This window comes from Pongo abelii, chromosome 4 (genome assembly GCF_028885655.2).
Source record: "Pongo abelii isolate AG06213 chromosome 4, NHGRI_mPonAbe1-v2.0_pri, whole genome shotgun sequence".
Taxonomy (NCBI): domain Eukaryota; kingdom Metazoa; phylum Chordata; class Mammalia; order Primates; family Hominidae; genus Pongo; species Pongo abelii.
Genome location: NC_071989.2, coordinates 103171543 through 103192392, shown reverse-complemented (window position 1 = coordinate 103192392; position 20850 = coordinate 103171543). Strand labels below are relative to the sequence as shown.

General features: G+C 39.1%; 1 protein-coding gene and 1 long non-coding RNA gene across 2 annotated transcripts in view; both read right to left on the bottom strand.

Moving 5' to 3' along the window:
- FAM81B (family with sequence similarity 81 member B) overlaps positions 1-19946 on the bottom strand; it is a 60486-nt gene extending 40540 nt beyond the window's left edge. The window contains 4 exon segments of the mRNA XM_002815744.5: positions 15494-15558; positions 18437-18540; positions 19824-19904; positions 19907-19946. Coding sequence (XP_002815790.3) covers positions 15494-15558; positions 18437-18540; positions 19824-19904; positions 19907-19946 — 290 coding nt within the window.
- LOC129059471 (uncharacterized) lies at positions 622-2982 on the bottom strand. Its single transcript, XR_008525391.1, has 3 exons — positions 2889-2982; positions 2190-2281; positions 622-1133 (listed from the first exon to the last, which is right to left on the bottom strand). It is a non-coding gene; the product is annotated as an uncharacterized LOC129059471 (long non-coding RNA).
- Positions 19947-20850: the final 904 nt, after the last annotated feature.

Genomic DNA, 20850 nt, shown 5'->3' with positions numbered 1-20850 from the left:
TCTAATTTGTTTTATTCATATTTTGTCAATTTGACTCCACAAAAGTGCATTATCACAACATTGACTTTGTGTGTAAGCATTGTTTATGTAAAAATGTTGAAACTTCCCCAATAAATGAAGAGATGTCCTTTTTTGTACAACTGCATTTGTGAAAGATAACATTTCTCAAGATCTCAGCTCTTTGTGCAATTGCATATGCCGTAGTGACTCATTGAAGTTTTGGATCAATCTTATCAAAAGACTTAGGTTATCATCATGGTGTTTCAGATGACTACAGTTATAAAGCTGGTTGCACAAAATTACCATCCATAGTGTTATGCATTTATACATTTTGAATTTTGACTTATTTCTTTATGAATATGGTTCATCCACTTATAACATTATATCCATATGACTGTTGTTAGTATACCTGTATGTTTATGCTTGTAAAAATACAAATGTTACTGTTGACTATTTTATTATGTAAAGTGGCCTGTGAAATGCTCTGTCATGTTTTTATATGCTTCTAAAATAAATCTCCTTTTATAAATGTGGAGAAATGTCTTTTAAATTATTTTTTCCAGAATTATATTTTGGGGATTTTGATCTTTTTGGTATTTCTACACTTGGTATTATGACATTCAGGATTGTGTTTTTTTGGGATTATCAAACCCATTAATGGAATAGTTAACTGGTCCTAGGTCATCCAAAGCCCATGTGCTAAAACACTTGGTTATATAGTCCCCAAATACAGGTTATTTCCAAAGCCCTTATGTGTACTGATTTCTGACCCTATACCAAGTCACATTTTTTATACATGAACATGACAACATTCCTTCAAATCTATATAACTGAGTGAGAGGTTTACTTTAAATTTGTCTTTAACGCTATTAAATTTCTTGGGGATTTCTTATTATCCTATGACCCAGTAGAAGGGGCTGTGGGTTTTCTCTCTTTAATCTTACCTGCTTAGTACATTGAATTTCTGCATGAGTTTTTATTTGAAGAAATGTTTCAGAGTCCCAGAACTATTTATTTGGTAGAGCCAGGATTAGCTCTAGGTCACCTGTAACTTAGCCTAGGATGTTTTCCATGTTGCCGCCTCTGAACGGTAGCAAATTATGTTGTGAATATCACTGGAAAGAGAAGTCAGCCTTAAGGAAAAGGAGATTTGGCCTTTGTTAGGGCCTGGAAATAAAATGATGAATAAGACAGATAAAGCCCCTGCCCTCATGGAAATATATATTTGTATCTATATACTTATGTAGATGTATAGATATATAGTATATATCTTTTAAAAATGACTATTATATATGCTGGATCATAAAAAGCCAAGGCCAAATAATTCATGCTTATTCCCATTGCATAAGCCAAAATAACTATTTGCTTTAGGCCAATACTGACAAATTTTCTTGGAAGTGAAAATGTCCTCGGGACAGCAGATTTTAGAGCCAGATTGTGAACATTAGCATTTTCTGGACTGCAGGTTTCAGCTGGGGTTGTGTTTAGCTGTGTTTATCAGAAATCCAAAGAGAGTGACTTAAGCAAGCAGGGTTTATTTGGCTCAAGTAACAGGAAGTGGAGAGGTAGAGCAGCTGACTGAGGAAGTCATCAGGTGCCCAGCTCCTTCCGGCTTCCTGGCCCACTCATAGTGTGTGACCTCTACCCTCAGGTCTCAAGGTTGTTGTTCCACCTTGAAGTATTGTGTCCCCATTCCCGATAGAAAAGACAGAAGGCAAAAAATAAAATAAAATGTGTGCATCTGTTGAGTTTGTCCCTGCCCGTGCTTTTTAAAATGGAAACAGCCTTTCTAAAAGACTCACCATGACACTTTTGTCTATATTTCATTGGCTGAAGCTATGTCATATAGCCACCTCTTATACCTTATTTTGTTTTGTTTTTTGAACTGGGTACATTGTAGCCTTAAACAAAATTGGGACTTTTATTAGCAAAGAGGAAGGAGAAAGTGTCTACTGGATTGACTACTGGTGGTATTTGCCTCATGCAGTTTTCCTCCTTTTTACCTCCAATTTGATATCAAGTATCTCTGCCAAAGGAATTTAAAAAATAAGAAGTTTGTTTCTTCCCTGTTGGTTGTTTGCTGTCTGAGGATTAATCTGTAGCTAAGTTTTTTTTGGGCAATGCCAGAAGCTGGCTAAGGTTTGGCCACAGATATAATTTTATTACCCTAGTGATGGATGGTTGCTTACAAGGATCAGTGTGTGCAGACGGCAAGGCTTCAACTGCCCAGTGAAGGTCAACAGAAACTGGTTGGCTCATAAAGGAAGAAGAAGAGCTCATGCTATGCAGATAAATAAAATATAGAAATATATTACTTCTTTTTAATTTAGTAGCTCTGTAATTTCATTTTTATAAAACTGCTCAAAAGAAATATAATGTAAACCTTATAGACAATTTTAAACTTTCTAATAGCCACATTAAGAAAAATTTTTAAAAAACTGATGACAGGCCAGATGTGGTGGCTCACACCTGTAATCCCAGCACTTTGGGAGGCTGAGGTGGGCAGATCACTTGAGCCTGGCCAACATGGTGAAACCCCATCTCTACTAAAAATAGAAAAGTTAGCCAGATGTGGTGGCACACGCTTGTAGTCCCAGCCACTCGGGAGGCAGAGGCACAAGAATCACTTGAACCCGCAAGGTGGAGGTTGCAGTGAGCCGAGATTGAAGTACTGCACTCCAGCCTGGGCGACAGAGCGAGACTCCATCTCAAAAAACAAAATAAAACAAAACAAAAACTGATAACATTAATTTTAACAATGTAACTTATTTAAACAATTATATCTAAAATGTCATTGTAACATGTAATCAATGTGAACTTTTTAGTGGAATATTTTACATTCTTTTTAAAAATAAGTCTTTGAAGTCCAGTGTGTATTATACACTTACAGCACAACTCCTCAATTTGGACTAGCCACATTTCAAGTGCTCAACAGGCACATGTGGCCAGTGGCTACTGTTTGGGATAACATAATTCTAGAACCTGAGAATCAGAAAGAGGGAAGAAAACGTCACTGAGCAGTCAAAAGCATTACCACCATGTCCATACACTACTCCTGCACTTTATAAATAGTTATAGCTAGTATTTTTGAGCATTTAATACAAGCCAGACCTTGTGGCTAGCACTTTAAATGAGTCATCTATTGAATCTTCATGATAACACCACGAAGGGTCTATTAATATTACCCTGTTTTTAACGATAATGAAACTGAGGCTTAGAAAGATTGAATAACTTTTGTCCGAGTTTACCCAGCTAACAACGGTGGACCAGTATTCAAGCCTAAGCAGACTGAAGTTCATACTACATTACATGCAGAGAAGAGGTCCCCTCCAAACTCTGCCTCCAAATCACCCCTGGAATGTGCTTCCTCCTCAATTTACCCACTATGCTAACAAACCAAGTTGGATGATTTCCGGATCCATATAAATGTAATACCTGATAATTCTATGTTGAGGAGACGGCTGCCTACTAATAGATGAAAGAAATCAGAGATTAAAGGCAAAGACGAGCAAAAGAGTCAGAAGTTCAACGAAAAGTAAACAAAGTAAATTAGAAATGGGAAAAGACAAAGGCCAGGGCTATTTCATGTACAGGCAAAGAAACTTAAAAATCCTGATACCCTCTCTTGGCATTAATATATTACTCCTTCCCTTCACTGATCAGCATCTTGAAGAAGCAAGCTGGTTTTGTTGTGCCTTTCAATATGTGTGGTTTGCTCCTCACCCTATGATAATCAGATTCTTCTCTTTCTCTCTCTTCCTCCCTGCTTCCCTCCTCTCTCTCTCTCTCTCATTTTGGGGGGAAGCCAACTGCCATATTGAATAGCCCTATGGAGAGGTCCACATGGTGAGGAACTGAAAACTCCTGACAACAGCCAGCAAGGGTCTGGGGTGTCGACCAAGAGCTATATAAGTGAACCATCCTAGCATTCCTGATCCTGAGAAACTGTGAGATAAATATTTGCTGTTTTATGCCGCTGAGTTTTGGGATACTTTGCTACACAGCAATGGATAACTAACATGGACAGTAATCTACATGAAAAAATGAGGAAGGTCTGAGACTCAGATGGTGATCTTGGACATAAAGAAAGAGGATAGATGTTACAGATATTATAAACCTAGAAGTTGTAGAACTTTGAGATAGATTGGAAATGAGCCTGAAGGAGGGAGAGATTCTGATGTTTTGGATTTGAGCTTAATGTATGATGCCACTTTTCATCAAGACTGAAAATTCAAACAAAAAACAGTTAGGTTTTGGGAGAAGAAAACAAATTTGAGATTTTGTATATGGCATCTATCAGGAGATGCCCCTTGAACAGTCTGAAATGTGTCTGAAAATAGAGATTTGGATGTTATCAGAGAAGTAAATGGTGGTTGAAGACTTGGGTGAAGACAATGAGAAGGCCTGAGCTGGCAGGTGTGTATATGTGTGTGTGTGTGTGTGTGTGTGTGTATGTGCAAAAGAGAACAGGCATTTTTGGAATCACTTAGGTAGCTTTCAAAAGGAAGAGTTGCACCACCACTACTCACCTTGGCTCCTACCCCAACCCACATACTACAACTGTCTGGTGGGGTGGGGGCCTAGGACCTGAGAAATGATGGGGGATTCTGTGGGACTCACAGAGCAGACTTTGGTCCCATGGGAAATATTGCCATCCCCCATGCCCAGGGGTCCTGTTGTCTCTGCGGAGCCAGCACACCTCTGCTCAGCTCTGGCTGGGTCTTCAGAGGACTAATTCAGCTTCACCTCCTGGGAAAATAAAGCTTTCAGCAAGCAATACAGAATTGAGAGTTAGTGAGAACATGGGAGCTAAAGTAAATCAGCCCCAGAGGGATATGACAGCTCATGTGAGACAACGTGCAGAAAGAAAGGAAATGAGTTAGACAGTTATCCAGAGGTTAAAAAAAATCTCGGGCTGACTATGGTTTTGACAAAAATGTTGAATTAATGTGGCTTCCCATCCTCTCTCCCTTACAAAATCCTGAAGGACTTAAAGAAAGTGAAAAACCCCTGGGGTGGTGGGGGCTATTTTAAACTGGTGCATGTGTGGGTGGTGCTGTGGATGCCATGATGTGCCACCCAGCTCCCCGTTCAGGAAGGAAGCACTTATACCCTCCAACTGTTGGCAGTGCTGCCAGCGGGCAGACCTCAGCTGTTAGCTTTCTCTGAGAACTGCCTTGCAAAGGTCATGCCCACTTTCTAGGGCAGCTTCATTCAGTGATTGGACAGTGTGTGGGTATAAAGGCCTGGCATGCTTGGTCTAACTCCGGACAACTTTGAAGGGCTGTCCTAGCTCCAGAGCTTCCTGCGAAGTTGGTTGAAGTCTTCTTTGGCTCAACTATTGCAGCCATGGTACCTAATATATATAAAATCCATACATAACTAATTGAAGTTAGTTGGCTCAACTCACTTCATATAGTTCAACTATTCCTTCTGTTCAGTTCCATTCCTTTCCCTTCCCTTCCACAGGTGTTGATCCCAGTGTGCTCTGTAATAAGCCTTCTATTCACCAATCTCCATCTCAGAGTCTGTTCCCTGGGCAACCCAACCTGAATCAGATGGCTGCGTTGGCCTGGGACAAGAGACAGCTTGGGAGGGCTGTGGGAAGATAAAATAGGAAAAGGGAACAACGTAACTCTGCTCTTCTTCTCTATTTCCTTGGGACCAGTTGTTCTGACTCCTGTGAAATGTCAAACTGTTCTAGGTGTCCTCTAAAGAAAGATTAGGCAGGGCAGAGGGACTGTGTTGGTAAGGAGTTGGAGCAGTAACAATAACAAGAAACTTGGGGGACGATTGACTTTGGGGAGTTGCTGCCACCTTGTTTCACTTCTAAATGTCCACAGCGTGGGAAAGCAACTGTCCTCCTAAACCTGCTTCTTCCTGGGGAGCAAAAGGTGAAGACCTGACAGGAGAAGTTATTCTGTGGAATAGGCAGTGGTTTTCTGTTACCTGGGGCTCATCCACACCCCACCCCTGGACTCACTGGAGCTGACAAGGCTCCATTGGAGACTAGGATCTGGCTGAAATGCCCAGGGGAAATGAGTTCAAAGGCCAAATTAAGAGGACTTTTGAGGAGCACAGCCTTTTTAAAAGTAATTAACCTATAAATAAAAAACCTACTAGATTACAGATTCCCACAGAAGAGAAATATTAAAATGCACACAATAAATTTTTAAAAGGCTAATAAACATATTAAGAGAGAAAACAACAGAAGATATTAGTAAAATAAGAAAAAACTAGAAAATGTAAAAAGTAAGTAGAACCATTAGGTATGGAAAATATAATTGAAATAAAAAATAAAAGGTAGGATAAATATAACAGAAAAATAGCTAAAGAATGAATTAGTGATTTGGAAGACCAGACTGAGGAAATTTACCAGACAGAACAAGGAATGGCCACACAACTTGGAGATTCAGGGTCATGATTTGAAACTCACAGATTCCAAAATCAAATGTTAACATAAACTCCCACATTTTCTCACCATTCCAACAATAAGCAGGGGACATTAATCCTAGTCATGTGACCTAATAGAGTAGCTGCAGAAATAACACCCAGAAGTGTTCTTAGGCTCCAAACCCACAGTTTTTTAAGTTCTTTCTTCCTTTCTTGATCCTGGCCACCATTATCTTTTCCACTTTTCCTCCTAACAAATAGCACATCCTCCATACAGCAGCTAGAGTGGTCTTTCTAAAGTGTAAATGGTAGCCCTTGACTACTTAAAACCTTCCTATGGCTTATCCATTCTCTCAGAATAAAATCTTATCTCCCTTTCTAACCTCATCTCCTCCCATTCTTCCCTCCATTTATCTCATTCAACCACATAGGCCTTCTCTCATAATACCCCATTTTATCTTCTCGAAAGCATTTGTCATTACCTAAAATTATCTTACTTACTTATTTCTGTTTATTGTCTATCCTCCATCACTAGAATGAGAGCTCCCTATGTGAGGCACTTTTCTAACATGTTCTGCACAGTCCCCCAACATTGAGAAGAATGTGTGGCACATAGTAGGCAGTCAATAAATATTTGTTGATTGACAGACTAATTTCTCTACCTGGACTGTTCCCTTAAGTCTCAGTTGTTGGAAAACTGGACAAAAAAAAAAGTGGCTCCATAAAGTCACAGCTTGTTGGAGCCTCAAGACATAGTTTACTCTCTTGAGCAATAGAAAATAGTCTCAGCCTGGGTGAGATTCTTCTTTTCTTTTTTTTTTTTTCAAATTGAATATTTCATTAACATGGTAGTTTTTGTAACATGTGCACACACACTGTCACACTCAGAGATTCTTTTCTATCACCTGTAAATCTGAGGTGCAAAGAAAACTTTGCCAAGGGGTTTTGTGAGTCAGATTGCATTTACCACTCATTTGGTTCAAAAATGTTCTTTGGAAAATCACCAAATGGTACCTACCATATATATAATCCATTCCCCTAAAACCCCCACCATGTCGTCAGTGCTACCCTGGATTGGACGTATGAGTCAGAGGCAGAAGGGAAGAAGATGCCAGGCTCTGCTGAAGGTGACACATAGCCTGGTGGTGTACTGCAGATTTGCTCTTTATTTTCTTTGAGCCAGTGCTGCTTTGTGGCCTCTAGACAATCTATATTCCAGATTTGCCAGCAAAGGTATTTGATCTCCCGGTTTTCAGTCTTGTATAGACACTTATAAATTATGCTTCACTTCCCCCCAAATTTAGAAATTGTTTTCTCCTAGATGTTCTAAGTATGGCAGATACCATTGGTTACCCTCCCAACAGCTGCATCCAACTTCTGCCTGACTTGATTCATCCTTCCTGTCCCCCATGTCCTTCTGAGGGGCAAACTAATCATAAGGGTTCCATTCTTCTGGGTTGAGATGCAATTAGTTATGGTAAGAGCATGTGAAGCAATTCTGGCCCATGAGATGCAAAGAGAAACCTGCTATGGGGCTTCTAGGTAAAGTGTCTTTGCCTTCAAGAAGGGATACACAGAAGAAACTTCCCTCTTCTTCGCTGAATGTTTTCCTGTCTGTGCATGATGCTTGGAACTACCAAAGCCATCTTGTGATCATGAGGAAAAAGGAAATGGCAGAGAGAAAGAATAAAAAAAAACCACCTGGCTGCTTAATGATGTTCTGAAGCTACTAAATTTACCAAACTCTGTTTTTTTTTTTTGTTATAGGAGCTAATCAGTATTTCTACATTTAAACCATTCTTGGTTAGTGCTCCTATTATGTGCAGCTGAAAGCATTGTGTCTGTATCTAGTCACTTACCAATAAAAATGTCATTTCAAATAAAGATACATTAAGTACTTACTAAATATTTACCCTAGTTCACACACAATATTTTCTCTAGTCCATACACACATTTACTCTAGTCCATACCTGTAATACTACATATTTACATATAATGGCTCTGTTCCTCAAGGAACTTAGGTTAATTCAGTATTTCTTATACTTGAATTGGTATCACAGGGGAGGGTGAGGGAGGGAAGTTGTTAAAATACAGATTACTCCACTCCAACACAAACCTACTGAGTCAAAATTTTAGGGTAGGCGGGGAGAGTAAGAATATGCATTTTAAGCAAGTGCATAGGTGATTCTAATGTATCCTAAAGACTAAACACCACTGATTTGTTTAAGACTGGTCATGTGAATCAGTGAATAATATAAGGCAGGATATATAATGAAGTGCTAAAGTAGTGGACTATGGAATATGAGCTCTCAAGTTCTGTAGACATCCAGAAGCAGCTTGGCAGGTTGGAAAGCAAGGTAGACTGAGGGTAGAACACAGGCTCCACCACTTACCAACCAAGTGTTCTAATTACTTCATCTGTAAACAGGGCCAACAAGGCCTATTTTGCTGTGTGGTTGTAAGTTCTGAGATAATAAGTGAGATGCATGCAGTAGAGAGGGTGGTGAAACCAATGCCATACACCTGCATGTCTGGGGTTAGGAGGGTCCCAGTGCCTCAGTCTTGGGGGTGAGGTGCTGTTGGCTAATGTCAAGATTATATCCAGAAAGAGCAATGAGGGGGCAGACCCAAGCCAGCAGGTCTGTGGTCCTGTCTGTCAGGGCTGATTTCAATGCCGTGGCTATTTGGCCCATCGAAGGAAGCCTTTTAGGAGGATATCACCTACTGCTATGCAAAGCTATTTGCCTGCAACCGTGGAGACATTAAGTGGGATGCAAATGCTGGACTGTAGTTATTTCTTTTCCTAAATTTTTAAAGTTTATTTTTAAAATTTATTTTATGTTTAAGTGGAGAGCTTTCCTTTTTGAAATTCCTTTTCAGGCCTGGGATTTACTATTAACTGTAGTCTTATTATTATTGCTAATTCTTAAGATTTAATGAAGCACCAAATGATGGCTCTGTTTGGTTTTATTTACATGGTTCCTGAAGATCAACAGACAGCTTATATTTTTTCCCGATTTGCATTGCCACCAGGACAGAGAATATTGTTTTCCAATTGACCTTTCTAAATCAACCATGGAAGAACAAACACATGAGCATGTCTCAATTTTCTAAGAGAGATTCCTGATGAGGCCATTATTCAAATCATTAGGTATTCTTAAGGGATAAAAACTGAGGGCTTTCCCTAGTAGTAAGATGTAAATTTAAGAACCTCACTGCTTTCTTAGTATGTTATGTATGTCAGTGGGACCTAGATCTAAATTTAACTATGAAAGGAAAGAAATAACTGAATATTCCAGACTAGTGCAGATGGAGTCACCAACCACAGGAGGAAAAATTCCTAGGGGGCCTTTTCAGAGAGATATTTGGGCTTCACATAGATCATTGATTATGTAGCTGACAACTGAATCCGAACAGATTTTCCACAAACTCTGAGTTCTATTTTTCTGTAATTCGGTGTGACTTACACCAGCTGTGCTGTAGCTGGCAGATCGGCCGGTACATGGAGCCTCTCACTTCCCTGCCTGTTCTGTTCTTGTGAATAGAGCCCTAAATTTACTGAGGAGATTCTGATAACCATTTTGGCAACCTGTAATACTCAGAGAACCAAACTTGAAAGTTTAAACCTTTTTCTAGAACACAAAAAGGCATACCGAAGAAAGATTTCTACATTTGTATGAGATCTAATATATGACTAGTTACAGTCTGAGTGCAGAGAGTCCTACAAAAAAAAAAAACCTAAAGTGAAATCTCAGAGAATATTTTGATGCCTCACAAAAATAATCTATGAGTGTGTGTGGGGAGTGATGAAATAGAATAAAACATTTTCTGTAGTTTCTATGTTGCTTGTTTATAACCACCCTGGCAAGTGGATGTTTGTAGCTGGAGAGACTTCCACTGCTGAGTTTAGGTAGGGCTGAATGCTCTTGGGGTCACGTGAGGCAGGCAATTTGGGTTCTGGTGGGCCCAGTGCAGGAGGAAGTATACCAGGCCAACAGGGCTGGGCCAGCACAGAGCACCAGGAAGGGCCCAAAAAGAACTCCATATAGTGGCATGGTCCAGAAGAGTCTGGAGAAAGAACTGGTTGTGATTCTTTTCCAGTGAAAAGTGATGCGCTCTGTAAGGCAGACACCTCATGTTCAGCAGAATTTTTAATAAGATTGCAAAATGAGTGATGTGCCTGGTACGATTGGTTTTCCTTCATGTGGAGGCATCAAGGTTGACAAAGGTTCCAAACAGAGTCCCTGTGTCAGTGAGGGCAGGGTCGATGTCTGGGTCATACTTACAGGTGAAGCATATGCAAACTGCAGTAGCAAATTGTTTTGATGATGTTGGGAGTTCCTGTAGCATTTGTGGCCCTCTTGAGATACCTTCCCATATTACCTTGGTCTTTGGGGGTGGGGGTGGGGAGTGTTTAATGTGAGTCTCCAGGGGGAAGAACGCTGTACTTGGAGTCAGAAGACCTGGGTTCAAGTTCTATCTCTGTCACAAGCTATCTTCAACCTCTCTGAGGTTGCCCAGAAGAGGGCTCCCTCTCTGTTCTGTGGAGAGAGAGACTCCTGACCCTCCCACCCGCCTGACGAGATCAAGTTAAAGGATGTGTACCTGAAATATTTTGCAATGTCTTGTAAATAGGTCTTGTACAATGTTGTATATATGTGTTCTTACAATTATTTATAATTATTAAATGGTGTTATGGGTTGAATTGTGTCCCCCCAAAAGAAATAGTGAAGTCTTAAAGCTTAATACCTCAGTATGTGATCTTATTTGGAAATTGGGTCTTGCAGATATAATTAGCTAAGGTGAGGTCCTACTGGAGTAGAGTGGGCCCCTAATCCAGCATGGCTGGTGTAGATGTGAAGATGGCTGTATGTATGTATGTATGTGAAGGTGGCTGTATGAAGACAGAAACACAGGGAGACACCATGTAAAGATGGAGGCAGAGATTGGAGTGACACATCTACAAGCCAAGGAGTGCCAGGGACTCCCAAAAGTCACCAAAAGCTAGGCAGGAGACAAGGAACAGGTTCCCCTTGGAGCCCTCAAAAGGAACCAGTCCTGCTGGCACTTTGATTTCAGACTCCAACCTCCAGAATTGTGAGGTAATACATTTCTATTGTTTAAAGCCACTCAGTTTGTGGTAGGGAGCTCCTAGCCCAGGAGAAATGTAAGGAATTTATTATAACACTATCTTATTTCTGTTTAGTGCTTATAGTCAGTGTATCATTTTCATTGCATTCCCACCACTACCCTGTGGCACGAGTAAAATTTGTCTCTACTTAGGAGGAAACTGAGGCTTGGAGGCTATGAGTCACTCAGCAGCGAAACATTTTAGTTAGCCTCTCCTCTTTCTCCTACATCACAGCAGCTTTGCTTAGGCCAGTTAGTGGCTCTTCCTGTTACATTTGCACTTTTCTCAAAGGAGAAAGGTATGTCTTTCCCTCTGCTTCTTAATATGTAACTTGCTGCCAACATCATGTAATTTTTCACCAAGTCACCTTTCCTGCCTGGCTCACATCTCTCCTCGGAGTCCCAAGGATCTTCTCAGAGGCCCAGAGGTTGGAGGGGGCTCCCCCTGTGCTCTAGAGATCTGAGATCAGCATCAGCCTGACCTCAGTGGAGTTCTCACACTTGAGCAGAAGGTCTTAAATGTGACAAGAATCCAGACAGCCTCCCGGGAGGGACTGAGCATCATTTGGGCAGCCCCTTTCCTTACTAATTGGGGGTCCCTATGGGTAATGCCCAATCCCTGTGACTGTACCCACTCTCAGCAGAGCCTTGCCCATCACAGGTGGGTGGGTAGGCATGTAAAGAAGAAAGAGAAAGACCGAAAGACCGCCCTGTGGCTGATAGCAGCACCATCCAACCTAACAAGATCTATCCATAGAAAGTTCAACCAACAGAGTTCTGTCTTCCTTTCTCATGCATTGTAATGTGAAATATCTGTCTTCATCATGTAGTAACAAAAGCAATGCATCACGGAATAATAAAGTGTCTGCCATGGTGCTAAGAAAAACCTTGAAAATGAATACTTTCAGAACCTGAATTCCATATTCTACTCATGAGGGGAAGTCATTAATCATTTATTATTTTGCCCATTTGACTTGCTGAAAGTTTTATGTATCCAGATTTTAAATATCATTCTTTGGCTGTCAGCCAGACCCTCATCTTCACAAACTGTACTCTTGAGAGAATTCCTGAGTTATATATTGGCTATAGCCCAGCCTGGAAAACTCCTCAGTATAAAACCTCATTTCCTTGGCCTCCTTTTTGTTCAGGAAAGTTGGAATTTGCCTCACGGGCAGCAGAAACTCAGGATTCATTCTTTCCAGAGACTTTCAAATAGAATCCCAGATGCTATCATAGTTCCAATTTGTATTTCCCTCCTTTTCACCCCAGCCATCCTTGCCCCCTTTCTGTTCCTGCTACACCATAAGAATATTCCTGCCTTAGAAACTTTGCTCTTCCCCTAGATGTCCACATGGCCAAATTCCGCACTTCCTGGTCTTTTCTCAAATGTCAGATTCTTAAGGAGGCCTACCCCGGCCAGCTATCTAATCATTCATTTCTCTCCTTCCTGCTAGAATGGCTCCAAACGCATTATTAGATAGCTCCCTGAGGGACTGGATTTTTACTTTTTGAGTTGTTATTCTTTGCTCATAGTATTACCTGTAAATATACCCATATAAGTTTTAAGGCCAAACCTCTGAAAACCTGTAATATAAATTCAGGCCATTTAATGAGTTGATAATGACTTTTACTTAAGTACTCTGTTTGCATGTCAATCCATTTGTTGTCACCCAATGAAAACTATGAGTTAAAGGCTGAAGTTTATTTATTTATTTATTTGTTTGTTTATTATCTAGAGATGGAGTCTCACTCTGTGACCCAGGCAGGAGTGCAGTGGTACAATCTCCATTCACTGCAACCTCCACCTCCCGGGTTCAAGTGATTCTCCTGCCTCAGCCTCCCGAGTAGCTGGGATTACAGGTGCATGCCACCATGCCCGGCTAATTTTTGTATATTTAGTAGAGATGGGGTTTCACCGTGTTGGCTAGGCTGGTCTTGAACTCCTGACGTCAGGTGATTTGCCCACCTCTGCCTCCCAAAGTGCTGGGATTATAGATGTGTAAGCCACTGTGCCTGGCCAGTGAAGTTATTTTAAAAACCATTGTTCTTTGTTTTTATTTTATTGGATTGAATATCTCAATTCAAAATGTCTGCACTTATTACTGAAATGCCCAAATGCTATTTTGCTTTTCCAGTTAATCAGCTGATTTAAGCAGAGCTCTAACAATTCAATTGTTCTACCATTACTTTCCATTAAATCTGTCAACTACAGTTCATCAAGTATATTCAGTACATCATGATAGGCTACTGGAGGGGTATCAAAAATCATAAGGCCATAGAGTGCCTGCCTTTAGGGAGTTTGCAGCCTGTTCTGAGAGATGAGAAGAGAGAGACCAAAAGACAATTAACAATGTGAAATCATAAATAGAAAGTTCCAGATAATATGGTTTAGATAGTAAGAGAAGGGGTAAGGGAGAGATTAAGGTAGAAATAAATGTTGGAGTCAAGTAATCTTTATCATGCTTTTGCTTTGCATTATAGACTATTTCTTCCTCTTTGTCTTCATTTTAATTTATCTGAAAGTCAAATCCAAAAAGTTTATCTTCTGCTGCTTAAGTTTGTTACCATTTTCCAGGAATTCATTTTCTCATCTCCTGGGATGTACATCACCAGCTTGAGCTAAAGAAATCCACACAGGTTTGTAATAGAATTTGACGGATCAGAAGAATGATTTTTATTTTCCATTTGTCATGTAGAGAGTCAGGTAGGGACAAGTTTCCCTTTTCTCCTTGGAAGATAAGGTTAGCTAATACGTTTATTTATAATAATTATTTTTGTGCATACTATATTCATTGTCCTTAACTCAGAAAAAAGTCATCTGTCCAAATATTGCATTTTTTAAACATTTAAAAATATTTTTCCCATGCTTGGTTTTATTTTTTTCTAAATCATAGACTCATAGTCATATAAACAAATACAAGTTATGGGGAACATGAAAAAAGGGGCTAAAATACTGTGATTGAACTATTTGGAATGTATTAAATTTAACTGGCCAAGGAACAGGGGAATTCTTGTGAAAAAAAAGCAGTAAAAATTAGTGAAGAAATCTTATCATCTTAATTGTTAAAGATAATTTTTAAAAAAATCAAAGTTCAAGGTGTATTTAGATTTTTCTCTTCACATGAACTCATTTCATTCATTTGGCCATTTTTTTCTTCTGTGGTCATGATGATTAAAATCAGAATTGTTTTAAAGCTGCAGTAGTTTCTAGTCCAACCTCTTTGTTTTTCAAATGAAAAATCTAAAGCCCAGAGACATTATGGAACTGACTGGTGTTACACAGCAAAGTAGTAGAAGGACTGAGACTAAATCCCCAGTGCCCTGAAAACATGAATGACAGCATTAGACCAAATCCTGCTTTGACATATGGAATAGAAAACAACTCAAATTAATATGCATTGCCTTTGCAATGCCACCTTCATCACTGGCATCCTTGGGTATTTTGGACAATGTGCATGTGTTAACAGTGTGTTACTCTATTTCCAAGTGCCTGGAGTTGTCCCTCTGTGGTACACCTTTCCTGGGGGGCTCCAGGTATGGCACTGTAAATAGCAGAAACAACATTTTCTAGTGATTAGTGAAATATATTTCAAAATTTCCTGAGTTTTTATCATGAAATGTTAACAGGTTTACTTGGTTTATTTTGAAGTCAATAGTTAGCTCTATCTGATATTGTCCCAATATGCAATATGTTGTATTGCTTTTCACATAAATCTACAGGAACCTATGGAGGTCATTTAAAGAAAAGGTAGTTAAATCTGCTTGTTCTGTCAATCAGAAAGGAACAGGATCAGGTTTGTCTTTCTGACATGATTTAGTCTCTTCTGAACACAGAGAACTTAAAGGTTTCATTCAGGTACATTCATCTCTGACTGAATAATTAAACACAGGATTTTTTCTTTTTTGCGTGTGAGATTTGCCACAATAAATGCAGTTAACAGTTAAAACTAGTTGTAATTTACACACTTACTTGTCAACATATTCAACTAGATCTGTATAATTCTTGGTTGACATTTTGGCTGGAGATAATCTTACCTAAAACAAAGGTTACAGATTCAGAATATATCATCTGCTTCTTTACAGATTACTTCTATGCAGTTTATCTTTAAAAAGTTTTAATTTTAAACAAAATGTATACCATAGACCAGATAATCAGCTCAGTTCATCTTACACATGCCCCCTTTGTATTGCTAATGACTAAAAACAAAATTAAGTTCTGTGGAGATACTAGAGAGGCTGTATTTCATAGATTTGGTATCACAGTCAAGAAAACCTTTTTGGAAAAGTGAAAGCCATAGATTATTCTTAGATAATTTAAAAATGAAATATCTAATGATTATTGACTGAGTTACTAAAGAAGTCTTCACAGAGTGAATGATTCCTGACATGCTGATTTCTAAGGAGAAACAGCTAATTTTCAAACACAAAGCCCCGAACTAGGAAACTAGCCTATCCAAGTACCTGGATGTCAGATTATTATAGCCAGAGCAGTCATATACATGATTTACTAACATTAAGTATAGCTCGCCATATGTACACTTAACTGGCAACTTCTAATTCAATAAAATGGTACTACTAGAAAGTTCTATTTTCATGAAAGTTGATAATTTGCAGCATTTTTATGACAGGGAAGAAGATACCCAATGTACTCACTGTTTTTCATATCTCAAAAATGCCTTAAATTTTTTTTTTTTTTGAGACGGAATCTCTCTCTGTTGCCCAGGCTAGAGTGCAGTGGTGCAATCTCCGCTCACTGCAAGCTCCGCCTCCCGGGTTCACGCCATTCTCCTGCCTCAGCCTCATGTATTGCTGGGAAGACAGGCGCCTGCCATCACGCCCGGCTAAATTTTTTTTGTATTTTTAGTAGAGATGGGGTTTCACCATGTTAGCCAGGATGATCTCGATCTCCTGACCTTGTGATCCGCCTGCCTTGGCCTCCCAAAGTGCTGGGATTACAGGTGTGAGCCACCGCGCCCAGCTGAAAATGCCTTAAATTCTAATGTTCTTTTAAGTTTAAAAAAACAAGACAGATTTATCCTAATTTTAATAGCCTATTGCTGAACTGGATTCAATATGGAGAATATGAGTGGTAATCCACCTCAGTTAAAAACTTTAACAAAATATATTCCTAGGATATTTTTTCTTGCTTTATGTTACTGTGTACTATAATGGTGGGCAGAATATGTTAAGACTCACATACAGAAAGCATTCCTTTTTCAAATGCCCAAGGAATTACTACTTCTTAAGTTTTAAGAAACTTAATTAGATAACTCCCCCCTTCAAAAAAACTTAAAAAAATGTGAAGTCCATTATCAGGGATGCTAATAAAGAACACCTGACAAAGTCTCTCCTGACCCAGCCCTGTTGGTGGTGGGCAGGCAGAACAGGCTCGAGGCTGCTCACGAGGGAGCCTGTGAACCCCCAGGAGAGCGCTTGTACCCTCCCCCCATTGCTGAATGGGGTCTCCAAATATTTGTGGAATTAAAGTGTACGATGAATACAGTGTCCAAGGGCACTAACTTGTCCTCCTCCTTCTGGAGTATAACAATTAGATCTATGTTTTATTTTTATTTTATTAATTTTTAAGTCTGATTTGAAAGACCATAAGTAGCATCTTCTTAAAAACACACCTATAACACACACTTTTTAAGTGACAAATGTTAAGCACAACAATGGAGGAATATTTGGAAAAGTATAGAAAAGTTAAAGATACAGAATAAAAATTCTCGCTTGTAATTTTGCTACCTAGAACAAAAGCCATTGATGTTGGCTTTTGGTGCAATTTTTTAAATGTAATTTTTAGGTATCTAAGACAGTATTAAATTTTTATATCTTTGCTAATTGAACATAAGAGTCAGTTCTGTTTTATCCTCATTCCTATAAGCTAGGATGTTATTATATATAAAAATTATCTCACAAACAACTTGATGGCCACTGTGGGAATTTTTTGACATATATCAGTTTTATCCATTTCATAATGATACTTTAAATGTTATAGCTTTTTGGTTTTATGCGCTATGAAATACGTTCTTGTATATGACATAATTTTATTTGACATGATGCCCTATAAAGTGGATGTCATTACCTTCACGTTAGTGTAAGGATGACATTAGTTACCTTAAGTAGCTGAAACCCTTCTTATGGAAAGAAATTGAGATGATTATTTTTTATAGGTGAGGAGCTTCAGGATCAGAGAAGTACGGGACTTGCCCAAGATCATGTAGATGATGATGATAATCATACTATAGCCCTTCCTACTTGCTAAGCACTTACTTAAGTGACTCATTCAAACCCGTAATAACTTTGTATGATAAGCCTAATTCACCCATTTTACAGAAGAAGAAACAGAGAGGTTAAGTAATCATGCCAAAGTCCCACAGCTAGTATGTGGTACAGCCTATTATATAATACATACCAAAAATCAGTGTTTGATATTGTGCTATGCTTTACATAACAAGTGACTGCATCTGCCTCTTGTTATGTAAATTACAAGGTGTTAAGTACAAAAAAAGTCTGAAATCACTGCTTTAAAAAATGTTCTTTTTAACAGAGAAGATATGACAAGTTCTAATAAAGGAAACATTCTATTTAGCTATACCGGTTTTCATGTTAAGAGATAAAGTCTGCACCTTGAGTTTATCATGGTTCCTTTTGAATCATCATAAAACATACATCATGATCAACTTAAAAGAATTTTAGCCCCGTATATTCAAAATCAGTCTAATGAAATTATAAATTGAGGTCATTTTTCTTTTCAGCTTGTGTTGTCAGCAGCCATTTTGCCAAGACAGAACAAACAGGAAATGTGGGAGAACTATTCTTCCAGGACTTCTTAAACTCTCTAAGCACTCTAAGCCTTAAAGAAGCTGAGCAAAGTATTCTAATTTTAATGTGAATATTGAAAAGTACTTGCTTTCTTTTCTTGGTTATTGTCTGAGCCAGGAAGGGTGCCATCAGGTTCTACTGGCTGTTCCTCTGCAGTCGCAGTTGGAGAGGCACTTTTGTTTACATTTGTATCTAGGTAACCAGAATGCTGAATCAGGTCAGGAACTATGACAAGTGAATTTTTGCAGTGCTGCTAATTTTTTTTTTTAATTGAGGGCAGTTTCTGTACATATAGCTTAGCTTAAAGGGAGGCTTTCAATTTGTTTTACATTTCCCCTCTCCTCACTTATCCCAATTCTCCCCCATCCCCCCATAACATCTATAGTTAGCTAGAAAGGCATTTCTTTACAGATACTTTTATAAGACCTTTAGAAACTTTGTTAGGATCAGACAGCTCTAAAATAATCAGGAGTGTATTTTTTTTTTTAATTATACTTTAAGTCCTGGGATACACGTGCAGAACGTGCAGGTTTGTTACGTAGGTATACACATGCCATGGTGGTTTGCTGCACCCATCAGCCCGTCATCTACATTAGGTATTTCTCCTAATACTATCCCTCCCCTAGCCCCCCAACCCCCACAGTGTGTGATGTTCCCCTCCCAGTGTCCATGTGTGCTCATTGTTCAACTCCCACTTGTGAGTGAGAACATGTGGTGTTTGGTTTTCCGTTCCTGTGTTAGTTTGCTGAGAATGATGGTTTCCAGCTTCATCCACGTCCCTGCAAAGAGACATGAACTCGTCCTTTTTTTATGGCTGCATAGTATTCCATGGTGTATATGTGCCACATTTTCTTTATCCGGTCTATCATTGATGGGCATTTGGGTTGGTTCCAAGTCTTTGCTATTGTGAACAGTGCTGCAATAAACATACATGTGCATGTGTCTTTATAGTAGAATGATTTATAATCCTTTGGGTATATACCGAGTAATGGGATTGCTGGGTCAAATGGTATTTCTAGTTCTAGATCCTTGAGGGATAATCACCTCCCTGTCTTCCACATGGTTGAACTAATTTACACTCCCACCAAAAGTGTAAAAGCGTTCCTATTTCTCCACATCCTCCCCAGCATCTGTTGTTTCCTGACTTTTTAATGGTTACTATTCTAACTGGCATGAGATGGTATCTCATTGTAGTTTTGATTTGCATTTCTGTAATGACAAGTGATGATGAGCTTTTTTTCGTATGTTTTGGCTGCATAAATGTCTTCTTTTGAGAAGTGTCTGTTCACATCCTTTGCCCACTTTTTGATGGGGTAGTTTGTTTTTTTTTCTTGTACATTTGTTTATTACTCTGTTGTGCCCAAGCCTTCTGAGGATCTTCATTGGGATTCATTATTTTGTTTATATGTAATAAGAAATATAAGAAAGATACTGAAGTAGGAGAAATTTAGAGACCTCGAATAGTCCATAGGTACCTGAACTCATGATGCTTGATTTTCCAGCTTTATTTTTTGTAGATTTGTTATTTTTGAAAAAAAATCTCTGTGATTTTTTCTTTTTTCTGAGGAAGCCAGCGTACCAAGCAATTGTAATTGCATCCTAACTAAGGTCTTCCTATTTCTGGGGCCTCTTCCCAAGGGTGACTTAGTAGCATTGTGACTGCAGGAAGGATCTATGATGTCAGTGTGGCTGGCCCTCACAACTGAAGTCAGGAAGTCCCTGGGATTTAGAAGCTTTGAATGTTTTCTGTAGTGCTCATTGTCATACAAATCACTAAGCCCTTTACTTCTTTGTCTCATGGGGTGGGAAGTGGCCATTGTTATACTGATATTTCACACTCTTCTCCTGATTTCATCTTCACAGTTTGAAAAGAGACGAGTTATCATCAAGCTAGACAAAGAGGAAATGAAATGCTGCGGTATTCCCAAATCTTTCTCCAAGTATGTTAGGGAGGAAGCTAACTCTTGTAGGTTACAAGGGGACTTCACAGATAGTGCAGCACTGATGAAAAGTGACGTGGGTCAGAGTTTTAGAGAAATGAAAATATTGAACTTTGCCTTTGTAGGGGAAATTTTGTTCAGTTATTTAGCCAAAAAGGGGTGGATTGTTTTCGCTGCAAAATGTTTGTCCGAGTTTTAAAATTAGAATTTGCATGTTTGTTAGTACTACTTGGCCTCCATATACAGAAATGATGCTTTGGCTAAGTTGTTGTCCAAATTATGGTATCAGATTTGCCTTGTTTAAAGGCACACAATGTTCAGGATGCTGAGTGACAAACTTTGACCCCACAGATAAAGGACATCTATGATTTGGGCTTCCATGCATATCCCCTAGTCCTAAGCTAAGCTCTTAAAACTCAAAGATGCAGTAGTTCATGGTTTGCAAGCAGTCCAAAAGGCTCATTTTGCTACCCTAATCATCATTTTATCTAGTGCCAAGGGAGACTGACACACAGCAGTGACTAAAAGCATGTGGCTCCAGATTCCGAGAGAGTGGATTGGA